A 23,480-nucleotide genomic window follows, 5' to 3' on the forward strand; every position below is an offset into this window, starting at 1 on the left:
TCCCGTTATCAATGACATCTAATGTCCATGGTCAGGAAACCGTAACCATCTATTGATCAACGAGCTAGTCAACTGGAGGCTTACTAGGGACATGGTGTTGTCTATGTATCCACACATGTATCTGAGTTTCCTATCAATACAATTCTAGCATGGATAATAAACGATTATCATGAACAAGGAAATATAATAATAATCAATTTATTATTGCCTCTAGGGCATATTTCCAACAGTCTCCCACTTGCACTAGAGTCAATAATCCAGTTCACATCTATATGTGATTAACACTCAAGGTCACATCCCCATGTGACTAACACCCAAAGAGTTCTGGGTTTGATCATGTTATGCTTGTGAGAGAGGTTATAGTCAACGGGTCTGAACCTTTCAGATCCGTGTGTGCTTTACAAATCTCTATGTCATCTCCTAGATGCAGCTACCACGTTCTATTTGGAGCTATTCCAAATAACTGTTCTACTTGGAGCGATTCTAAATTGTTGCTCCATTATACGTATCCGGTATCTCTACTCAGAGCTATCCGGATAGGTGTTAAGCTTGCATCGACGTAACCCTTTACGACGAACTCTTTTACCACCTCCATAATCGAGAAAATTTCTTAGTCCACTAGTTACTAAGGATAACTTTGACCGCTGTCCTGTGATCCATTCTTGGATCACTCTTGTACCCCTTGACTGACTCATGGCAAGGCACACTTCAGGTGCGGTACACAGCATAGCATACTGTAGAGCCTACGTCTTAAGCATAGGGGACGACCTTCGTCCTTTCTCTCTATTCTGCCGTGGTCGAGCTTTAAGTCTTAACTTCATACCTTACAACTCAGGCAAGAACTCCTTCTTTGACTGATCCATCTTGAACACCTTCAAGATCATATCAAGGTATGTGCTCATTTGAAAGTACCATTAAGCGTTTTGATCTATCCTTATAGATCTTGATGCTCAATGCTCAAGTAGCTTAATCCAGGCTTTCCATTGAAAAACACTTTCCAAATAACCCTATATGCTTTCCAGAAATTCTACGTCATTTCTGATCAACAATATGTCAACAACATATATTTATCAGAAATTCTATAGTGCTCCCACTCACTTCTTTGGAAATACAAGTTTCTCATAAACTTTGTATAAAACCAAAATCTTTGATCATCATCAAAGCATACATTTCAACTCCGAGATGCTTACTCCAGTCCTCAGAAGGATTGCTGGAGCTTTGCATACTTATTAGCATCTTTCAGGATTGACAAAACCTTCCGGTTGTATCACATACAACCTTTCCTCAAGAAAATCGTCGAGGAAACAATGTTTGACATCCTATCTGCAAGATTTCATAAATAATGCAGTAATCGCTAATATAATTCCAACAGACTCTTAGCATCGCTACGAGTGAGAAAGTCTCATCATAGTCAACTCCTTGAACTTGTCGGAAAACATCTTAACGACAAGTCGAGCTTTCTTAATGGTGACATTTACCATCATTGTCCGTCTTCCTTTTAAAATCCATCTGCACTCAACAGCCTTACGACCATCGAGCTGTTCTGCCAAAGTCTATACTTTGTTTTCATACATGGATCCTCTCTCGGATTTTATGGCCTCGAGCCATTTATCGGAATCCGGGCCCACCATCGCTTCTCCATAGCTCGTAGGTTCATTGTTGTCTAGCAACATGACTTCCAAGACAGGATTGCGTACCACTCTGAAGTAGTACGCATCCTTGTCATCCCACGAGGTTTGGTAGTGACTTGATCTGAAGTTTCATGATCACTATCATAAGCTTCCACTTCAATTGGTGTAGGTGCCACAAGAACAACTCCCTGTGCTCTGCCACACACTAGTTGAAGAGACGGTTCAATAACCTCATCAAGTCTCCACCATCCTCCCACTCAATTCTTTCGAGAGAAACTTTTCCTCGTGAAAGGACCCGATTCTAGAAACAATCCCTTATTGCTTTCGGATCTGAGACAGGAGTTATACCCAACTGTTTTGGGTGTCCTATGAAGATGCATTTATCCGCTTTGGGTTCGAGCTTGTCAGCCTGAAACTTTTCCACATAAGCGTCGCAGCCCCAAACTTTTAAGAAATGACAGCTTAGGTTTCTCTAAACCATAGTTCATACGGTGTCATCTCATCGGAATTACGTGGTGCCCTATTTAAAGTGAATGTGGTTGTCTCTAATGCCTAACCCATAAACTATCGTGGTAATTCGATAAGAGACATCATGGTATGCATCATATCCAATAAGGTGCAGTCATGATGTTCGGACACACCATCACACCATGGTGTTCCAGGCTGTATTAGTTGTGAAACAATTTCCACAATGTCTTAATTCTGTGCCAAACTCGTAATTCAGATATTCATCTCTATGATCATATCATAGATATTTTATCCTCTTGTCACGATGATCTTTCAACTTCACCGTGAAATTACTTGAACCTTTCAATAATTCAGACTCGTGATTCATCAAGTAAATATACTCAACATCTACTCAAATCATCTGTGAAGTAAGAACATAACGATATCCACTACACGCCTCAGCACTCATTGGACTGCACACATCAAAATGTATTACTTCCAACAAGTCGCTTTCCAGTTCCATTTTACTGAAAACGAGGCTTTCAGTCATCTTGCCCATGTGGTATGATTTGCATGTCTCAAGTGATTCAAAATCAAGTGAGTCCAAACGCTCCATTTGCATAGAGTTTCTTCATGCATATACACCAATAGACATGGTTCGCATGCCTCAAACTTTTCAAAAACGAGTGAGCCCAAAGATCCATCAACATGGAGCTTCTTCATGCGTTTTATACCGATATGACTTAAGTGGCAGTGCCACAAGTAGGTGGTACTATCATTACTATCTTATATCTTTTGGCATGAACATGTGTATCACTATGATCGAGATTCAATGAACCATTCATTTTAGGTGCAAGACCATTGAAGGTATTATTCAAATAAATAGAGTAACCGTTATTCTCCTTAAATGAATAACCATGTCGCGATAGACATAATCCAATCATGTCTATGCTCAACGCAAACACTAATCTCGATGGTAGAGGGAGCGTGCAATGCTTGATCATATCAACATTGGAATCACTTCCAACACATATCGTCAGCTCACCTTTAGCTAGTCTCCATTTATTCCGTAGCTTTTATTTCGAGTTACTAACACTTAGCAACCGAACCGGTATCTAATACCCTGGTGCTACTAGGAGTACTAGTAAAGTACACAACGTATATCCAATATACTTCTATCGACCTTGCCAGCCTTCTCATCTACCAAGTATCTAGGGTAATTCTGCTCCAGTGGCTGTTCCCCTTATTACAGAAGCACTCAGTCTCGGGTTTGGGTTCAACCTTGGGTTTCTTCACTAGAGCAGCAGCTGAATTGCCGTTTCATGAAGTATCCCTTCTTGCCCTTGCCCTTCTTGAAACTAGTGGTTTCACTAACCATCAACAATTGATGCTCCTTCTTGATTTCTACTTTTGTGGTGTCAAACATCGCGAATATCTCAAGGATCATCATATATGTCCCTGATATATTATAGTTCATCACAAAGCTCTAGCAGCTTGGTGGTAATGACTTCGGAGAAACATCATTATCTTATCTGGAAGATCAACTCCCACTTGATTCAAATGATTGTTGTACTCAGACAATCTGAGCACTAGCTCAACAATTGAGCTTTTCTCCTCAGTTTGTAGGCTGAGAAAATCGTCGGAGGTCTTATACCTCTTGACGTGGGCACGAGCCTGAAATCCCAATTTCAGCCCTCAAAACATCTCATATGTTTTGCAACGTTTCAAATCGTCCTCGGTGCCTCAACTCTAAACCGTTAAACTGAACTATCACGTAGTCATCAAAATGTGTATGTCAGATGTTCGCAACATCTACAGACGACGTTTGAGGTTCAGCACACTGAGCGATGCATTAAGGACATAAGCCTTCTATGAAGCAATGAGGACAATCCTCAGTTTACGGACCTAGTCCGCATAATTGCTACTATCAACTTTCAACTAAATTTTCTCTAGGAATATATCTAAACAGTAGAACTGAAGCGCGAGCTACGACATAATTTGCGAAGACCTTTTGACTATGTTCAGGATAATTAAGTTCATCTTATGAACTCCCACTTAGATAGACATCCCTCTAGTCATCTAAGTGATTACATGATCCGACTCAACTAGGCCGTGTCCGATCATCACGTGAGACGGACTAGTCATCATCGGTGAACATCTTCATGTTGATCGTATCTACCATACGACTCATGCTCGACCTTTCGGTCTCTTGTGTTCCGAGGACATGTCTGTACATGCTAGGCTCGTCAAGTCAACCTAAGTGTTTCGCGTGTGTAAATCTGTCTTACACCCGTTGTATGTGAACGTAAGAATCTATCACACCCGATCATCACGTGGTGCTTCGAAACGACGAACTTTCGCAACGGTGCACAGTTAGGGGGAACACCTTCTTGAAATTTTAGTGAGGGATCATCTTATTTACTACCGTCGTTCTAAGTAAACAAGATGTATAAACATGATAAACATCACATGCAATCAAATAGTGACATGATATGGCCATCATCACTTTGCTCCTCTTGATCTCCATCTTCGGGGCTCCATGATCATCATCGTCACCGGCATGACACCATGATCTCCATCATCATGATCTCTATCATCGTGTCTTCATGAAGTTGTCTCGTCAACTATTACTTCTACTACTACAGCTAACGGTTAGCAATAAAGTAAAGTAATTACATGACGTTTATGTTGACACGCAGGTCATAAATAAATTAAGACAACTCCTATGGCTCCTGCCGGTTGTCATACTCATCGACATGCAAGTCGTGATTCCTATTACAAGAACATGATCAATCTCATACATCACATATATCATTCATCACATCCTTTTGGCCATATCACATCACATAGCATACCCTGCAAAAACAAGTTAGACGTCCTCTAATTGTTGTTTGCATGTTTTACGTGGCTGCTATGGGTTTCTAGCAAGAACGTTTCTTACCTACGCAAAAACCACAACGTGATATGCCAATTGCTATTTACCCTTCATAAGGACCCTTTTCATCGAATCCGATCCGACTAAAGTGGGAGAGACAGACACCCGCCAGCCACCTAATGCAACTAGTGCATGTCAGTCGGTGGAACCGGTCTCACGTAAGCATACGTGTAAGGTTGGTCCGGGCCGCTTCATCCCATGATGCCGCCGAATCAAGATAAGACTAGTAACGGCAAGCATATTGAACAAAATCAACGCCCACAACTACTTTGTGTTCTACTCGTGCATAGAAACTACGCATAGACCTAGCTCATGATGCCACTGTTGGGGAACGTGGCATAAATTCAAAATTTTCCTACGTGTCACAAAGATCAATCTATGGAGTCATATAGCAACGAGGGAGGAGTGGATCTACATACCCTTGTAGATCGCGCGCGGAAGCATTCAAGAGAACGGGGTTGATGGAGTCGTACTCGTCGTGATCCAAATCACCGATGATCCTAGCGCCGAACGGACGGCACCTCCGCGTTCAACACACGTACGGAGCAGCGACGTCTCCTCCTTCTTGATCCAGCAAGGGGAAGGAGAGGTTGATGGAGATCCAACAACACGACGGCGTGGTGGTGGAAGTAGCGGGATTCCAACAGGGCTTCGCCAAGCGCTGCGGGAGGAGGGAGATGTGTCATGGGAGGGAGAGGGAGGCGCCAGGGCTTATGTTAGATTGCCCTCCCTTTCCCCCACTATATATAGGGCCAAGGGAGAGGGGGAGGGCGCAGCCTTGCCCCTTCCTCCAAGGAAGGGTGCGGCCAAGGGGGGGAGGAGTCCATCCTCCCCAAGGCACCTCGGAGGTGCCTTCCCCTTTTAGGACTCTCCCCTCCTCTTGTCCCTTTGGCGCATGGGCCTCTAGGGGCTGGTGCCCTTGGCCCATGTAGGTCAAGGCGCACCCCCTACATCCCATGTGCCCCCCCGGGGCAGGTGGCCCCACCCGGTGGACCCCCGGGACCCTTCCGGTGGTCCCAGTACAATACCGGTGACCCCGAAACTTGTCCCGATGGCCGAAATAGCACTTCCTATATATAAATCTTTACCTCCGGACCATTCCGGAACTCCTCATGACGTCCGGGATCTCATCCGGGACTCCGAACAACTTTCGGTTTACCGCATACTAATATCTCTATAACCCTAGCGTCACCGAACCTTAAGTGTGTAGACCCTACGGGTTCGGGAGACATGCAGACATGACCGAGACGTTCTCCGGTCAATAACCAACAGCGGGATCTGGATACCCATGTTGGCTCCCACATGTTCCACGATGATCTCATCGGATGAACCACGATGTCAAGGACTTAATCAACCCCGTATACAATTCCCTTTGTCTAGCGGTACGATACTTGCCCGAGATTCGATCGTCGGTTTCCCGATACCTTGTTCAATCTCGTTACCGGCAAGTCTCTTTTACTCGTTCCGTAACACATCATCCCGTGATCAACTCCTTGATCACATTGTGCACATTATGATGATGTCCTACCGAGTGGGCCCAGAGATACCTCTCCGTTTACACGGAGTGACAAATCCCAGTCTCGATTCGTGCCAACCCAACAGACACTTTCGGAGATACCTGTAGTGTACCTTTATAGCCACCCAGTTACATTGTGACGTTTGGCACACCCAAAGCACTCCTACGGTATCCGGGAGTTGCACAATCTCATGGTCTAAGGAAATGATACTTGACATTAGAAAAGCTTTAGCATACGAACTACACGATCTAGTGCTATGCTTAGGATTGGGTCTTGTCCATCACATCATTCTCCCAATGATGTGATCCCGTTATCAATGACATCTAATGTCCATGGTCAGGAAACCGTAACCATCTATTGATCAACGAGCTAGTCAACTAGAGGCTTACTAGGGACATGGTGTTGTCTATGTATCCACACATGTATCTGAGTTTCCTATCAATACAATTCTAGCATGGATAATAAACGATTATCATGAACAAGGAAATATAATAATAATCAATTTATTATTGCCTCTAGGGCATATTTCCAACATGTAGGTGGACAATTTTCCTTACAACGTTGGTTAAATATTGCACTATTTGATTTGATATAATATTTATAGTCCTTCCTTTTGAAGTCAGAAGGACTAGATATTTATTGAAACCGTATCGAAGTTTGTTGTTTACCGAGACCGAACCGGAGTCATAACTTCGTGTTTTGGTCCCTAACTCCTCCAACAAGAATGCTCGGCCGCTTTGACGCCATCGGTGAGTTTCAGAGGTTATGTCCCTTGGATTTTGGGTGGCCGTCTTCTTTTCTCTGGGACGACGATGTGTTTCAGATCATGGTCGCTAGAGTCTTCTAGCTTTGATCGACGACTTCTGACCGCCGCGTCAACAATGTTTCCCCGACTCTGATGGTGTTTTGGTGGGTGACCTGTGCAATTTTAAATTTCGACATGACCTTCGCCTTTTAAAAAAAATAAGATCTTATTTATCGACTTAACCGAATGAGCAGCTCTGGTGGTAAAGACAAAGCAGGGCATTTCTCCTAAAAAGAGAAAAAAAGAGAGAGCGGGACATTTTGTAGCACCTAAAAAATCCCCGGAAAAACCCTGGTTTCGAAGATGATACCCCTTTGAGGTAAATACATTAGAAGTCCTACAACTTGCGCAAGACGGTCAGTTTGATGCACAAACTTGCAAAATGCGTGTTTCTGGTCATCAAACTTGTGCGGGCGTGCAAATATGGTCACATTCCCGTACGTGGATGTATTTGCTGCCTACATGGCATGCCAATGTGGCCAGGGCCCATTGTCAGTGGCTAGTACACGTGATGTTTTTTACTTTGTACAAAAGCAGTCCGACAATAGTTGCCCACTGGGCCCCACCTGTCAGTATTTGCTGTAAATATATTGGGCTGGGAAAAATTGGACGGATTGAAAAATCAAACTGTTGTAATGGCGCTAGTGGCCTAACCACCACAACTGATTGTGCTTGCTGTTTCATTTGGACTACTAAGGTGTATCACCTCTTGGATAAAAGTACACATTCTGAACATTGGCTGCCCCTTCTCCCGACAAATTTGGCACGACGTTCTTGCTTGCCCCCCCCTTCTGGCAATGAAGCCTTTCTTCCATGGTGCTCGGCCACAATCAGGAGATCCCCTACCGGCCACCGCAAGGGCCTAGCCACGCTGGCGGTGCTCACGACATGGTCTATTTGGCGCTACCGCAACAACTGCGTCTTCAACGGCGAGAACCCCTCCCCCTCGCGACTCTTCTCATCAATCCAGGAAGAAGCCCGCGCCTGGGCTCGGGCAGGCGCGCGTGGTCTTGGCGCTTTGATAGCATAGGCCCTCTCGTGTAACGGGTCGAGCACCCCGTCACCAGTGCTCTGCGGCTCCATGCCTTGCCTCTAGCGTACAAGGATCGAGCTGCAATCCCCCCCCCCCCCCCCCCTTGTACTCTCCTTCCTATGAATGAAATGATATGCACTTTTGCGTATTCGCGAAAAAAAAGAAAAATTCCGCTGATTTGTTCGAAACAAAAACATGTACATTCCTCAGCACGACATCTTCTTTTATCTAGATTTTTAATTTTAAATTATCCGAATTGAAACAAAAATTTATTTGATTTTTCCATTAAAAACTATGTAAATTCATTCGGATTTATATTTTCTTTTATCTAGATTTTCTGATTTAATTTTTTTCAAAATCAAACAGAATTTTCATTGATTTGTTCGAAAGAAATTTACATACATTCATTATGAACTATATTTCCTTTATATAGATTATTCAAATTCAAGCAAAAATTAGATGATTTGTCTGAAAAAATTACTTACATTCATTCTGACCCATATTTCCTTTTCTCTAGATTTTCAGACTTTAAATTATTCGAATTCAAACAAAATTTTGTTGATTTGTCCCAAGAAAATGTGTACATTCATTGTGCACTATATTAACATTTATCCATATTTTTAAATTTTAAATTATTTGAATTCAAACAAATATTTAGTTGATTTCTCTGAAAAGTTTATGTACATTACATTTTACATATAATTTTTTATCTATATTTTTGAATTTATAATAAATTCTGTTGATTTGTCCAAAAGAAATTGACGCATATTCATTATGAACTATATTTTCTTTTATCTAGATTATTCAAATTCAATCAGAAAATTAGTTCAGTTGTCCAACAATAATTGCGTGCATTCATTCTCACCTATAGTTTCTTTTATCTAAATTTTCGAATTCAAACAAAATTTTCGTTGATTTGTGCAAAAGAATTTACGTACATACATTCTGCACTATATTTTTTGTCTAAAATTTTAATTTAAAATTACTCGAATTCATACAAAATTTTAGTTGGTTTGTCTATAAAAATTACGGACACTCATTCTGCACTATATTTAGTTTTCTCTAGATTTTTTAATTTAAAATTACATGAATTCAAACTAAAATCTAGTTGATTTGTCCAAAATGTTTATCTAGAATATAAGTAATTTTCTTAAATAGAAATAAGAAAGAAGAATACATAAGATAAATTGTGTTTATCTATTTAAATGTCATTGTGGCTGACGTTTTTTTTAACTCGTTATGGCCGGATGGTTGGTGCTCGCACACTCGACGAGCTTATGTGGTCATAGGTTCCCCTTTTCTCGTTTTGGTTTTATATTTTAACTTGTACAGTCTGTCTTATATAAAGCTAATTGTGCTTTATGAACGTGAACAATATGTCACTCAAGTGGTACGCGATTTGTAGCAGGTCTTCTGTTCGAACCCCATTGTCTGTTCGGCATTTTTCATTTGATATGAGGATTTTTTGCATAAATAAATAAAATGCAATGGTGCTTTTTGAAGAAAAAATATACACACGGATTACCCATTACTGACAGTGAGTCACTGCCACATTGGCACGCCATGTATGCACATGATACGGCTGAATACGGTAAAAAACATCGTATATGAACGGAGGGACAAGTTAGATGATCAAAAACCCATATTTTACAAATTTATGTATCAAACTGACCATCGCGTACTAGTTTCATGACTCGTGGTGTATTTACCTCTATCCCTTTCTTCTTGTTCGTTATCCTGAACGAAAAACCTTGGTACGGAGCCAGCCCAACCATGGAACACACGGCTAGCTCTACCCACTCCCAGTCCCAGCTTCCCAGCACCTAAAATCCAGATAACTCTACCCCCCTCGCCGCTTCTCGAACCCCCCTCCTCCAGCTTCTTCATCATCCTCCTCGACTTCGAGCCCCGCGGTCACCACCGACCGCAGCGTCGGGCGAAGAACCATGGCGTCTTGCTCCCACCCTTGGCTCTTCCCAGGTATCGTCATGTTCCTCATTTCAAGCTTCAAACCCCCGTCCTGCTCCGCGCGCGGACCAGAGAATTTGACCTCCCCGCTAACCCCCGCTTTCCGTCGAGCACTCTGCAGGCATGTCGCCGCCGCCGGCTGCCTCCACCGCCGTGCCGGTTCCGAGCTTCTGCAAGTCCTCGGTAATTACCTGCCTTTGAAGCTCCAAATTGTCGAAAATTGACTGCGTGCAGTTGCTGTCTGTGCTAAAATTTAGGTTCTCGGTGCTTGCGCAGAAGGTGTTTGCTAGTTTGCGTCAGCGGAGAAAGGCAGGGTCAGTCGCGCCGACCAGAACGCGGAGATGCACGATCAGGTGCGTCAAGGACGAGTCTATCCATTTTGATCCGTCGAAGATCGAAGCGCCACCGTACTCCAGTTATTTCGACTCCACATCTGGTCAGCTCGAGCCAGCGTCAGGTGCCCGGGCAAGCATACCTGGGCAGGAGTACTGGCCGGAGGGCACTGCAGCCCGCGTCCGTGCTGCCCGTGCACCTGCACCGGTCGGGGAGTCGGCCGGGACTCCGTCTCTTGGCAAGAAACCCGGGAGTAGGAGGAAAGGGTACAAGGGGCAGGTAGCGTCTGCATCAGCGGCGGGCGGTGCGGAGACCAGTGGAGATGACGGCGAGTTCATTGTGGCCACTGAGGTTCCACTAGATGATACATTGGAGGAAACAAATGATTCGCTGAATGAATATGTCATTTACGAGGCGCCCAAGGAGGAGAGTTTGAGCGAGTATGAGATGGACAAGATGATGGGGCGGCCACACCCATTTGTTGACCCAGCAAAGGCGATGTTGGCAGAGGAACCGAAATCGAGCGAGGAGCTCTGGTGGAATTGGAGGAGGAAGTCCGAGGCAGAAATGTGGTCAAGGTGGCAGAGGAGACGCCCAGATGTTGACACGGTTAGTTCTCAATTGCCCGCACTTATAATGATGGCTTGTGATAGTTTTTATTGTGGCTGTCTACCTTTTGTCAACATGGCCAATTAGTAGAATATAATTACACAGCAGAGATTCACATTTTCTACCGCACCGCAATTATGTCGGTTTACTATCCTAGTTTTTTTGTGCCTAGTCCAGGTAGCACAGGCACTAGTTGTACTAGGGCACAACGATGCCTCTGTGTCCTTCTGCCATTCTGTATGTGTGAATCATTGTCAGGTTCAAGCTAGCTTGTCATGCTTTTCCAATGCATCTTCTAGAGTGTAATGTAAATGTGAACAGAGTGGTGTAGACAATGGCAAAGCCAACATTTTGCGTATGGGTAGGAGTGTTAAAATATCAAATGACCCTGAGACCCTCACATCCCTTATAACTCCGCTACTGATAATGTGCGTGCATTGCTTGCACTGTGGCATGCAAGCATTATCTCGTTGTACAGTTTACGAGTTAGTGTTATGTGCCTGATTCAGTTTTTTATTTTTATTTTTGCCCTAGTTCAAATTAGTTTTTATGACACATCCAGCTCCATGATATGCTTCAATTTTGATCCACATTGTAATGCTTGTTTTGTTGTTTTTAGGTCTTTGCAAAGGCAATGGCCGAAACTGGGCAGATTAAAATATTTGGAGATCACCCTACAAGAACAGAAGCTGCTCTTGCCAAGACAAGAAGACATTTACACAAAGAGGAAAGGTTGACTAAATACCACAATGGTTTTTGCTCATAAGTATATGCTGCAGCTTTATTGGACCCTTCCATTGCACACGTGCAGTTGTGCACACCTTTCTGTTTATGTTGAATCTTTATTTTTGTTCTCAATACTTGAAATACCATTAGCATTGTATAGCACATTTTTCCGCCATATTCTGAAACATTAATTTAAACACATCTTCCATTTTCAATCTGTTTGCGTTGCATCATAACAAATATGTGGTGGAACATTATATAGGTCCAATACCCACGGGTTTATGCGTCACTGGCATAATTTTTCTGTTTGACCAAAGCTTGTACTGTTCTAGTTATAAATCTATCTATGGTGTGCATTACAAAAATACTTCTCGACAACTGTTTTTTCAGCATGGCATTGTCAGTGTATGCTTGTAACTTGTAAGGACTAAATTACTATCTTGTTTAGCAGTGGCTCTTATATTTGTATGCAATAAACACAGGTTAGAAGCAGAACAGAGGAGACTAGAAGAAATAGGACCAATAGCATACTATTCAGAATGGGTAGAAGCATATAAGCAAAAGGACACATCATGGGAAGCCATTCAGAAGCACTTTGAGGAGACTGGTGAAGATGCAAATACTCAACTTATAACAATGTTTCAACACCAAACTGCTGGGGAATATCGTATCATGATGGGCACTGATGTTCGTATACAACGAGATCCTTTGGCAATGAGGATGCGTGAAGACCAGATTAAACAGAGTATTGTTTTTTTTTGCCCAAATTTTGATTGATTCATCTTGCTGACATCCAGAAGCTGCTTTTGCTGAATAGTTATGTGCAGTTCATCTTACATTAGCTTTTCTAATAATCTTGCAAAGTCTAGAGGTTCGGGGCCAAGTCAACACAACCCCCCGAGCTTTAAAGTACCCAATATTGTTCAAAAGCATTGGGGGAGGGGGGGGGGGGTATTTAAACAGCATTTACTACACTGAGGGGTTGCTTAGACGGTTTTAAAGCTCAGGGAGTTGTGCTGACTTGGCCCCAAACCTTAGGGGTGATCTACATTTTTTTTTTCCTACATAACTTAGTTTGAGCTAAGTTTCAAGAGCTGGTGCCATGTGCCTTAGAATGTATTCAATGAAGAAGCTGCTTGGTAATTTTATATAGTTCTATTCACTGCTTCAAACATGCATTTCTGGAACTTAATGCAAAAGGCAGAAACCATTGTTATCTCCTGCCTACTTACCGGGTTGATCTAGGAAAAGGACTCCTTGGAGTTGAACACAATGTGACTTATTATTTCTCTTCAGTTTCATCATTCACATGCCACTTCTGCATTTAAATATTTTTGAACCATTTTTATTTTGTTACATCTGAATTATCAGTATATGCTCTGCATAATGTGTAATCCAATAAGGGAAGCTACCATGTTACTCTTAGAATAAAACAAAGTAATTGTCTGACTTGTTTAAACTTATGCAACTATATTTGGGTATATAACAACTTGGACTTAATCCCGTGACATTCAAATATGCAGTTTGGGGTGGTGATCCTGTTTACCCGACTGTGAACTATGTTCAGGATCCTGATGAAGTGATTGACTACAGGAGTCCGGAATTTCATGAGCCTACCCCTGAAGTTGTACCTTATTTGATGGAGGTACGGGGCAGCAGTCCCACATAAAGCATTTTACACTGTGCCAGCTAAGGTTTACTAGATTCATGGTTTTTAGCTGTTTTGGAGATCCATAACACCATAAATATGAATGAACTTTCTAAGGGTCTTTAGTACTATATAACACAACACTAAAAATGTTAATCGTGTGACATGTGTCGCTAATAGGAGTAATTGTATCATAAGTTTATGTATTGCACTTTCTCCTTTCAGCATGGGATAATGATCACGAAGGAAGAACTGGATGCACGTTTGATGGAAGAGGAAGAAGACATCAATCAAGACATCACGGTACACCTTAAACTGCACCACTGATTCGGCTACAACTAATTGCATATCATAGGTCTTTTAATTTCTCTTTAACTTATCCATGTTATGCCATGCTGACAGTACATTCCTGAAGTCAAAGATCCCATGGCTACTGCTGTTGATATTGGAGAGCATTCTGTGAGTGTCCATTCGAAGTGCTTGTTTTTTTCCATAAAAATGCCTCGGTGCATATCTTACAGGAAAACAAAATAATTATGTGAACTATGCTAATATGTTAAATATCTTATACATTAAAAATGTTTATCAAATGTTTATCATTTGACAATGATATTCTCTACTTTTCGAAAGTTCAATGAAGATAGTGATGATGAGGAGGAGGTTGACAAAGCTGTCACACTGCCCGAGTCACTAGAGGTATATTACTGAACTATTTTACTGGTTGGAACATAGATACTGTGCAGTTGTAGTTGTAATATTGGATGGGTTCTTTTATTATGTGCAACCCCAACAATAGAAAAATAGCCAGTTTGCTATATGCTTGTGGGGAGCTGGATGTTGAGTTTTTTTGTAACACTGGGGCACCGAATAAGTGGGATGAGATGTCGTATCAATACTTCTCCTATTCAAAGTTGATAATTTCTTGAAATCTCTACTTTATCTATAGGATGAGGAAGATGGCGGGGATGAGGCTGTGGAAGTTGAAGGGAAAGTGAGTCAAAACTGGAGTGTTCTAAAGACTACTGGGCAGGACGAAAAACCAAAGGTACATTTTTATTATTGATTATGTCTTTTGGCACGTAGTAACACTGAGGCAATGAAATTCTTGTTGGTCATATTGGATGTCTTACCTAATTGTGTGTTTTAGTTTCTTTTTGTGTGTAAATTAATGGAAATTTTGAGTCTTTTTACTATTTATATCATTATATGGTGATACGTGTTCAGAGTACGCCGTACACAACTGTGGCAACTTCTATTCCAGATAATGCTTCTTTTTGTCTTTCCAGGAAAAGTTAAAGAAAGATCAGATGTCACTTAAAGACGCTATTAATGAGTCCGAGAACCTTACTGATTTCCTTATGGACTTTGAAGAAGATGAGTAATATTGTGGGTGTTTAGTCTCTGTTGTGCGCATGACACAAGGTGAGTCCATAGTCAACCTACCTTTTTTTATTCAACTTTCTTAGAATTTGATAAAATTAACTATAGTGTTCACTCTTGGAAATCCTGAGCCATACTCACTCGATGTGTGCTGGTTGAGTTTCTAGGTTTAGTTGCCACAAACATACTCCCTTCGTTGGAAATGCAAGACAGGTGACTTTTCAGAGTCTCGAATGCACAGTTTTGACTATAATTTTTTATAGTAATATGTGTGTTAAAATGTGAAAAGATATGTAGCAGAAATGAATTTTGCAAGACAAATACAATAATATTATTCGTGCATACTCATTCCATGTACTTTTACATGTACTGGTGGTCAATGTTTTAAAACGTTGACTGCAAGCATAATTAATTAATTATGCACCTTACAGTTCTGGACCAAGGGAGTATAGTCCATCAGTAATATTGAATGGCACAGTAGCGAAATCATGAATATGTTGCACTGATGCAAATAGCTTTAGGCCTTCCCATGATGCATTCCAAGGCGTGAAGCTGCATCCTTAATATCCTCAAGGGATTCAACAAAGTCATCCAAAAGTTCATCATAGTCAGGAAAGTGTCCCTCATCCAGTGCTAGATTTATCATGATGGTGTTGACATAGCTTTGATAATTCACGGTTAGGGCCTACACAAGCAAACCAAACAATTAATTACGAATTAACACAAACTCTATACCATAAAACACTTCGACCTGCTAAATTGATTATTCATCACTAATTCAGCACACACTTATAAATACCTGGGTATAGAAGTTCTATACCCAGGGTTGTTCAAGTGCGGGTTGGCCAACCGTGTAAAACCATTATGTATGGCCCTAACCGCTCGCGTGTAACTGTTTTGAGGTATGGACCCCAACACCCTCATGGCCTCGCTGCTTGCCTGTACTGGTTTTCAACGGATTACCAAACCTGCGTTTGAACACCCCTACCTGTACTTGGGCATAGTTACCTTTTATTCGGGAGTTCATGGTATGTTTTTTTTGGTGTAGAAAATTTACGTTGTTTTAGTAATCAACTTGTGACAGCAATGCTCATCTAATCAAGGAAATACTTGACGAGATATGATGATGTAGGGCACTGACATGTTAACTAATTTATTTAACCCTGGTGCACACAGGGCACTAACATGTCCATTGATTTATTTAGCTGTAGTGCAGAGTCATATTTTTGGAGGACTTACTTCTGGCGGTCCATAGCCGCTAGGGGCGATGAAGACGATTGGATGCCCACAAAACTCCACCTGTTCAACCGGGCCAGTCATGTTGGCGAACGATATGGTGGTATGGGAGATCATACGATGGAAGATAGCCGAAGCTGCCTGTTCGCGACAGATGTGGCAACGCCGTTAGAAACAAGAACTCAAAATGGCTCAAAATATGAGTACAGCGGCCAGCGGCCCAGCATTTCTCTTGGATAGCTAAATGTTTAGCACTTAGCACTGTGATACAAAGGACCAAAATGTTACCTTCAGTCCAAACACTTTGAAGATCACTTCTGCGGCGACATGTGTGAATACCACCTCCAGTGAGCTCTTCTTCCTGTCCACAACCTTCTTCCCCTTGCGAACGTAGTCGAGCGGGTCGCTGTGCATGCCGATGAAGAACGGAAGGATGATGAACCCAAGTTCATTTCCCCATTTCACGTGGCTTTCTTTGCCCGACTTTATCATATCAACACATGCCTGCTCACGGGTAGCAAGAAACCATACTATCCTTCAGCTTTATTACGGAAGTACCGAATTCATTTTGTCCCCAAAAAAAGAAATACAGATTTCATGTGTATTCGATCTTTGGCGATCCTTACGACCCCAGTGCCTTTAACTTTCAAGATACATTTTCACCAAATGTTCGTCAGAAAAATAAACTCCATGATGGAAAATTGATGCCATTTACATTAAGTTTTGCTACTCCACCGAATTGGTATATGAAAGCACTTTCAAACTGCATTAACTGTGTAATTGTTGAACGAAATGTTGACCATGGTTAATGCTCAAAAAGCATGCACCGACAGATTGTTGTCTTACGTGTAGGCTTGTGGTCGGCCTTAAGTTGACGAGAAGCATTGAGCGCACGCGTATCTCTTTGCGAGTGTCGGTTTCACCTGATAAAAAGGATGGGACAAGCAACGCCACAGTTAGCTGGGCCGTAGCTATTCTGGCAGGAACCAGCAATAAATCAGCTTGTACCACCTGACTTTCGGAAGTGATAGCGCGACAGGGCAGCGTATGTGGCTCCAATCAACACATCGTTAACTGTCTGCACCAAACAAGGACAAAAATGTAGTACTCCTTTTTATGTTAGTTCTGCTCCTTGCAAGCAACAGGTCAACCACGCATTGAATAGATAAATAACACATTCGCAAAAAATGAGATAAAATAACAGGAAGAAAAAACAAAGCAATGCTGTTTTGTTTCGCTTCAAACTAAGGGCATGTACAATGGTTGATAAGATAGTCTTATTTTAGGTCTTGCATCTAATTAAGAGATGACAAAAAAAGCTGTATACAATGGGTCATTTTTTAGCCTTATCTTCATAACTAGTTATTCCTAAAAATATGGTGACACATATTGTGCTAAGATATCATCTCTTGTCTTATCTTAAATAAAAGAAGACAAGCCTTTTTTATGAGTTCTCTCTCCTCCACCTCATCATTTATTCTACATGGCACTCCTAAGATAGCACCATTGTACATGCCCTAAACAAGCAGTGGAAAGCAAAATGCTTATTTGTGATCTTTCAACTATTGACCATTTCTAAAATTTGCTCCAAAAAGTTCAATATGAAATATCTTGCGCACGATCATTCTAATTGTACTAAACGCGTGCGAGACTACCACCATCATTGGTCCCACCGTTTCGACTAATATTAGGGACCAACTTTGCTGGGTATTAAAATTTTAAGGTTAAGTATTGCCTTGTATTGGAGTTCAAGGGCCAAATATATAATGGACCAATAGATGGTACGGAAAGTAAAATTTCCATTAATCATTTAATCGCAAATTCCTAAAAGGTGCTTGATCCTAGAGCACACGATTTCTCATTGTACTGGTGCTAAGCCATGCGCATACGCAAACATTGATGCAGCTTGACAACTAACCAGATAGAGATGGGTTGGATTTCTTCATAAGGTTAATAGTACATGTAACAACCGGCTATATATGGTTCCCAAGTCACTTATAGCTAATCTAATGGCTCACTCATACAAGAGTTAGCCATGCTGGCATGCTATGTCATTCATATGTGGCACACTTTATTCTTTTAAACGGTGTTGGAGCCCGTGCTACAACTGACTAAAAATCTACAACCCACTTCTTTTCTCTCTCCTTTAACTAAAAGAAAAAAAATCCGATGTGATATCTCTTATAACCCATCTACTACATCCATGTTATACTTGCTCTAAAGAAGCGATGTCAAACACAAGTTTCTATGTATATTTTCATATAGTGCGGCGTGTTGCCGTGGGAACCGTGTTAAACAAATGCATAAATAGGTTCTTTAAAGCCAACTAAAACTAATGAAAAAAAATAAAGGTCTACTTATTTTGCATTTTAGAAACAACAAAACCTAAGTAGTATGTGACAACATGATATATATATAAAAGGAAAACTTATCCCGAAAAGAAGACGTGATTGACTTGACGAGGTGTCATGGTTTGAATTTATAGATTAATGCAAAAATGTAAATGAATACATACATGGCTTAAAAAGAATACATGCATGATTTGGATGGTGACATGGTTCATCGATAGTTTAATGCAAAAGAAGTAACTTATGACCACATGGAAATGAAGCACGCATGGAGACAATTTGGACCGGACATCTATCAATAATTGAGGTGACGTGAAAGCTCACATATGTAGAAAAATCTAGTAATGAGGCTAACTATTTGGATATAGGAGATGAAAGAAGTTTAGCTACAACAAATGAAGAACATACGCACCGTGTAGTTTAGTTCTTAAATCCAGGGGTTGATGTATCTTAAAATGCTGGTGCTACTATTCATTGGAAATTGCCTTTATTTTTCAAGAGAGTACGCAAAATTCATACCATATTTTTACAAAATAGTTTTAGCTAACAGTCGTGAGGTCTAAGGCCATGCATGTTAAAGAATACTGAACATTTCAACATGCCACTCAGAATATTGCATAGAGCATCTCAAGGAAAATGAGAAAACAAAGGCTCTTACGCATTTCATGGCGTTCTTGACGAACTTGACGTCGTCGAGGCTAAGCCTCCGGTGCACGATGCGCTTGCGCTGCGTCTCCGCGTGGTTCACCCGCTTGAACAGCGTGTGCGGATCCTTCAAGAACAGTATGGTCGCGAAGAAGCCGACGACGTCCACCACGGTGTGCCAGGCGAGCACGACGAAGGACCAGACCCAGAGGAGGTACGCCAGGACGCCCGCCGAAGGGCGCGGTCGCTGGTAGATGGCGCCCGTGCGCGATGGCAGCGGCGGCATGGCCGGCAGCCTGGTCGGGTCGGCGGCGCTGCGCGTGCAGGCCATGAGGAGCGTGAGCAGAGACATGCCGTCCCCGAGGGAGTGGTGCACGCGGATCGCGGCGGTGGAGGTCGCCTCGGAGGTCGGGAAGTCGAAGAGGTGGAACTCCCACAGCGGCTGGGACCGGTCCATGGGCAGCGTCGACAGGGACGCCACGTAGTCCTCCACGGCCTTGTCCGGGTTGGCCGCCACGGCGGCCGGGTCCAGCGTCGGGCGGATCAGGTGGTTTTCCACGTTCACCGTCGTCGGCGCCCACCGCAGCTCGCCGTCCTTGTCCGTCACCTGCACCGGCGACCATATCGAATCACTTAGAAAAAAAGAAACTTGTGTCCTGGCGTACGTGGATGGAGACTGGAGAGGCATGCATATGCATGCATGGCGATGCTGCGATGGAAGGCTACGTACCTGGATGCTGCGGAAGTGCGGGTAGCGTGCGAGCTGGGCCTCGATGCCGGCGCGGAGGGCGGGGAGGTTGAGGGGCGTGGAGGCGCCCATGAGGACGATGATGTAGAAGTCCTCCACGAGCCTCGCGGAGGGGCTGACCGGCTCCCCCAGCTCTGCTTCCGCCGCCGTCCGCCCTTCGCGTCCGGCGGCCGTCTTGATCGAGAGCGGCCGCTTCCGCAGGGTGGTGGCCTCCATTTTTGCTGCTTAATTTGTTTGTCCAGTCACTCCAGGGGTGCGCCGTGTGTGCTATAATAGTCAGCTCCGATTTTAATTTGAAGAAGAACCACATCCTTGTCTGTGCTTCACGTCTCTTCTGCTAACTGCCAACTAAAAGTGTTAATGCGCGCTAATCCGGCCCAGAGGAGAGACTGTGCTGGATCGTTGATGATCTGTTGACGATCGTTATGCCATGGTACCTGCATGTTTACACCATGAAAGATATGGTATTACCGTCGATTGTACACTGGAAAGGGATAGGGAAGATGACACTGACTTTGGCACTAGCTAGTAGCTTGGTCAAATTTGATCGCTTTGTTAAAATACTCCCTCTGTCCTAAAATAAATGTCTCAAGTTTAGTGTATAACTTTACATTAAGTTTAATACAAATTTGAGACACTTATTTTGGGTAGGAGGTAGTATTAAATACTCTTTGACTCTCTCAAACTAGTGCTCAGCTTGCAAGACTCTGAATTCAGCTACTAGCTACGTGCACGTCTCTCTCATATCTATATGCGGTTAGCTGGTGTTTGTGGTGAACTGTACGGATGGTTACTGGCATTCCGCGCGCGGTCAAGGCCTTTCAACCTGCATTTCAAAAAAAAAAAGGTCTTTCAACCTGTCACGGGCCGGTCACCAACAACATTTATTCTTGTGTGCATACAGGGTGCAGTCTTGACGCCATTTATTGGGCAAGCATGCTAGTTTTGCTTGAGGACGTTCACTTTAACCTATTACGTTCATTTAAACATCTATCTACTAGGAGTACTATCTATCTTCTACTACCTCCATTCCAATGAATAAGATGCAAACCCATCCCGAAATTCAACTTTGATCATAAATTGACCAATCAAATGTGGCTTATATGTAGTAAAAAGTATACCATTTAATTCGTATTGAAACAAAGTTTTCAATAGTATATTTTTAAGTCACAAAAATACATATTATTGACGTAATTTATGGTCAAAGTTGAATTTTAGGAAACGTGCACGCCTTATTCATTGGAATGAAGGGAGTGTCTATATTTTTACGGAATGTCTTCATGGCTAGCTTTATTAATATCAAAATAATATTACATCGTCTGTGAGTCTGCTGACAACAAAGTCAGGAGGCTCATCCAACTAAGTAAAAAAAGATTTCTTACAATAACTATAGTTTCCTAGCAACTTCTAGAAAAAGGAACTATAGTTTGCTAGCACATGAGCCGCTTCATTAGTTGTATGAAAACAGTGGTTAAATATGATCTTGCCAATCATTGTAGTTGCATCCACACACTCTGTGAAAATTGCCATTGCCGCATCCCACCATCTTGTTTGCACAGTGCAAAAATTAATCACTTGAAGAGAGTCAGATTTCGCCTCTATCCGGTTGAAGCCAAGGGAGCAAGTTCCAGACCATCGCTCATAGCCATTAATTGCTTTTGTGGTAATTATGTCAGCATCATATGGCATAAACTTGCGTTGAGTATCCAAGAAATTACCTCTATCATCTTGTAAGATAGTAGCAGTTACGCCCACTCCTTCATCTAGAAAGAATGCAACATCCACATTCAGTTCAATGAACCTTGGATCAGGCTTACACCATTTCAAATTATGCTCAAGAGACCTGGGAAAGTGTCTTCTGGAAGTTGCTCGCAATAGAAAACATTGAAATTGGCCATAGCCAATAGGGGGGGGGGTCATTGTGTGTAACTTGGCATGGAATCCAACATAGATATCAACTCTTAACAGATAGAACTTGCTTGACATTCAGACGTGGTTATAAACTCAGTTGTTCATCATCAAATGAAGAATATGTTCAAAAATTACCGAATCGGACCTACATACCGGGATCGCCGAATCAATGAGACCTGAAATACCTAGGCGGTTCCATAATTCCTGAGCATGAGTACATTGATAGATAACATGCCGAATATCCTCTATGCCTTGATGGCTGGTAATCCCCAAGTGCAAGGAACTGTCGTAGCTCTTTCCAATGATGGAGGTGATAAGTATGGAGTGTCAAACCCACAAGGAGCTAAAGATAGGATTGGTATTATCTCAGGTCCTATCTGCCGCTGATACAACTTACGTACGCCGAACCTTTGCTTTACTATTAAATAAAACTATAAGTACTTTGCAGGTATGAAAAGATAGGTTTGCAAGATAATAAAGAACTTATAAATAAAAGTTAGGTGCTGTTTAAATAAAAATGCAATAAAATAAAGATAGCGAGTGGGAAAAAGCGGTGGTAGGATGTGCGGAATTGGCCCTAGGCAATTAGCTTAGTTACTAGACCGATTATTATCATTGTAGTTTTATATGAGGGAGGGACCACTGCTATCATATTATCCATACTGGGAACATATGTACTTTTGGTTGGAACTATTAGCAAGCATCCGCGAATGATAACACATTCATTAAGGTAAACTCAACCGTAGCATTAAGGTATACTTTTCTCCCTCCAATCCCATATGCATCAATTTCTAGACTCGGCCTCGGTAATAGCTGCCACTCCGGCCGGCCTATGCATAGCCCTATCAACCTACTACTAACCCTAAGGTGTGATCCACGTGTGCAATCATATGATGGCCACCATAGGACAATAACATAACCACATGCAAATCAAAACAATCATAGCAATTCACCAATTAACCCATATGACAAAAATAATTTACTCGGACATAATAGCGATGACACAAATCATATGATAATAATGCATAGCATTAAAAAACATGTCCAGGTAGGGGATTACAGCTGGTTGTGGGAGAGTGGATCACTGAATAGAGAGGGAGGAAGGTGAGTTGATGTAGACGACGAAGTTGATGAAGATGATCGCGATGATGCATGATGGTTCCCTTGGCGGCACTCTGGCGCCATCGGGAGAGAGGGGGAGAGAGACCCCCTCTTATTCTTCTTCATTAACCTCTCCCCTAGATGGTGGGAGTTTTCCCCTTTGGTCCTTGGCCTCCATGGCCCCCGGAGGGTGAGAGCCCCTCCAAGATTGAATCTAATCTCCCTCCGTTTCTCTCTGCTTTCACTACTTTTCTGAGCCCGAGCATTTCTTTTATTGGCAGAGATCCGTAACTCTGATCAGGCTGAAATTTCAAGGAGATTTTTTTTCGCATAAAAGCTTTCTTGTGGCTATAGATCCCCAACCGACATGAGGATTAGCCACGAGATTAGTCCCTTTAGTGATCTGGTAAAGGAGCAAAAATGATTCTTACCTTTTCCCGAGAGGTGACCCTGAGTTAT

At 42.3% G+C, this 23,480-nt stretch overlaps 2 protein-coding genes across 7 annotated transcripts; one reads left to right on the plus strand and one right to left on the minus strand.

The window, feature by feature from the left end:
• The first annotated feature begins 10,094 nt into the window (after positions 1–10,094).
• Positions 10,095–16,606, plus strand: PTAC12 (plastid transcriptionally active 12). 6 transcript variants are annotated; one of them, XR_007299811.2, is made up of 13 exons: positions 10,095–10,348; positions 10,458–10,519; positions 10,613–11,278; positions 11,898–12,010; positions 12,487–12,749; positions 13,528–13,649; positions 13,878–13,955; positions 14,055–14,111; positions 14,283–14,348; positions 14,599–14,697; positions 14,939–15,074; positions 15,200–15,245; positions 16,238–16,606. XR_007299811.2 is itself a non-coding variant. In XM_048708692.2 (12 exons), exons 1-11 carry the CDS (start codon positions 10,315–10,317, stop codon positions 15,032–15,034), a joined length of 1,656 nt encoding a protein of 551 aa, XP_048564649.1. In that variant the 5' UTR covers positions 10,095–10,314; the 3' UTR covers positions 15,035–15,074; positions 16,238–16,606. The 6 variants fall into 6 exon arrangements, 3 of the variants coding, with proteins under 3 accessions (XP_048564649.1, XP_048564651.1, XP_048564650.1); XR_007299813.2 differs by having other exon boundaries at positions 16,244–16,606; XR_007299812.2 differs by having other exon boundaries at positions 16,249–16,606.
• Positions 15,340–20,374, minus strand: LOC125544906 (medium-chain-alcohol O-fatty-acyltransferase). The gene is made up of 7 exons (XM_048708695.2): positions 19,992–20,374; positions 19,275–19,868; positions 17,280–17,346; positions 17,115–17,191; positions 16,557–16,772; positions 16,272–16,409; positions 15,340–15,717 (listed from the first exon to the last, which is right to left on the minus strand). The coding sequence occupies exons 1-7, from the start codon at positions 20,223–20,225 to the stop codon at positions 15,550–15,552; spliced, it is 1,494 nt and encodes a 497-aa protein (XP_048564652.2). The 5' UTR covers positions 20,226–20,374; the 3' UTR covers positions 15,340–15,549.
• Positions 20,375–23,480: the final 3,106 nt, after the last annotated feature.

The sequence above is a fragment of the Triticum urartu genome, chromosome 3A, assembly GCF_056163025.1.
Source record: "Triticum urartu cultivar PI428250 chromosome 3A, HENAU_Tu73, whole genome shotgun sequence".
NCBI classification, from domain to species: Eukaryota; Viridiplantae; Streptophyta; class Magnoliopsida; order Poales; family Poaceae; genus Triticum; species Triticum urartu.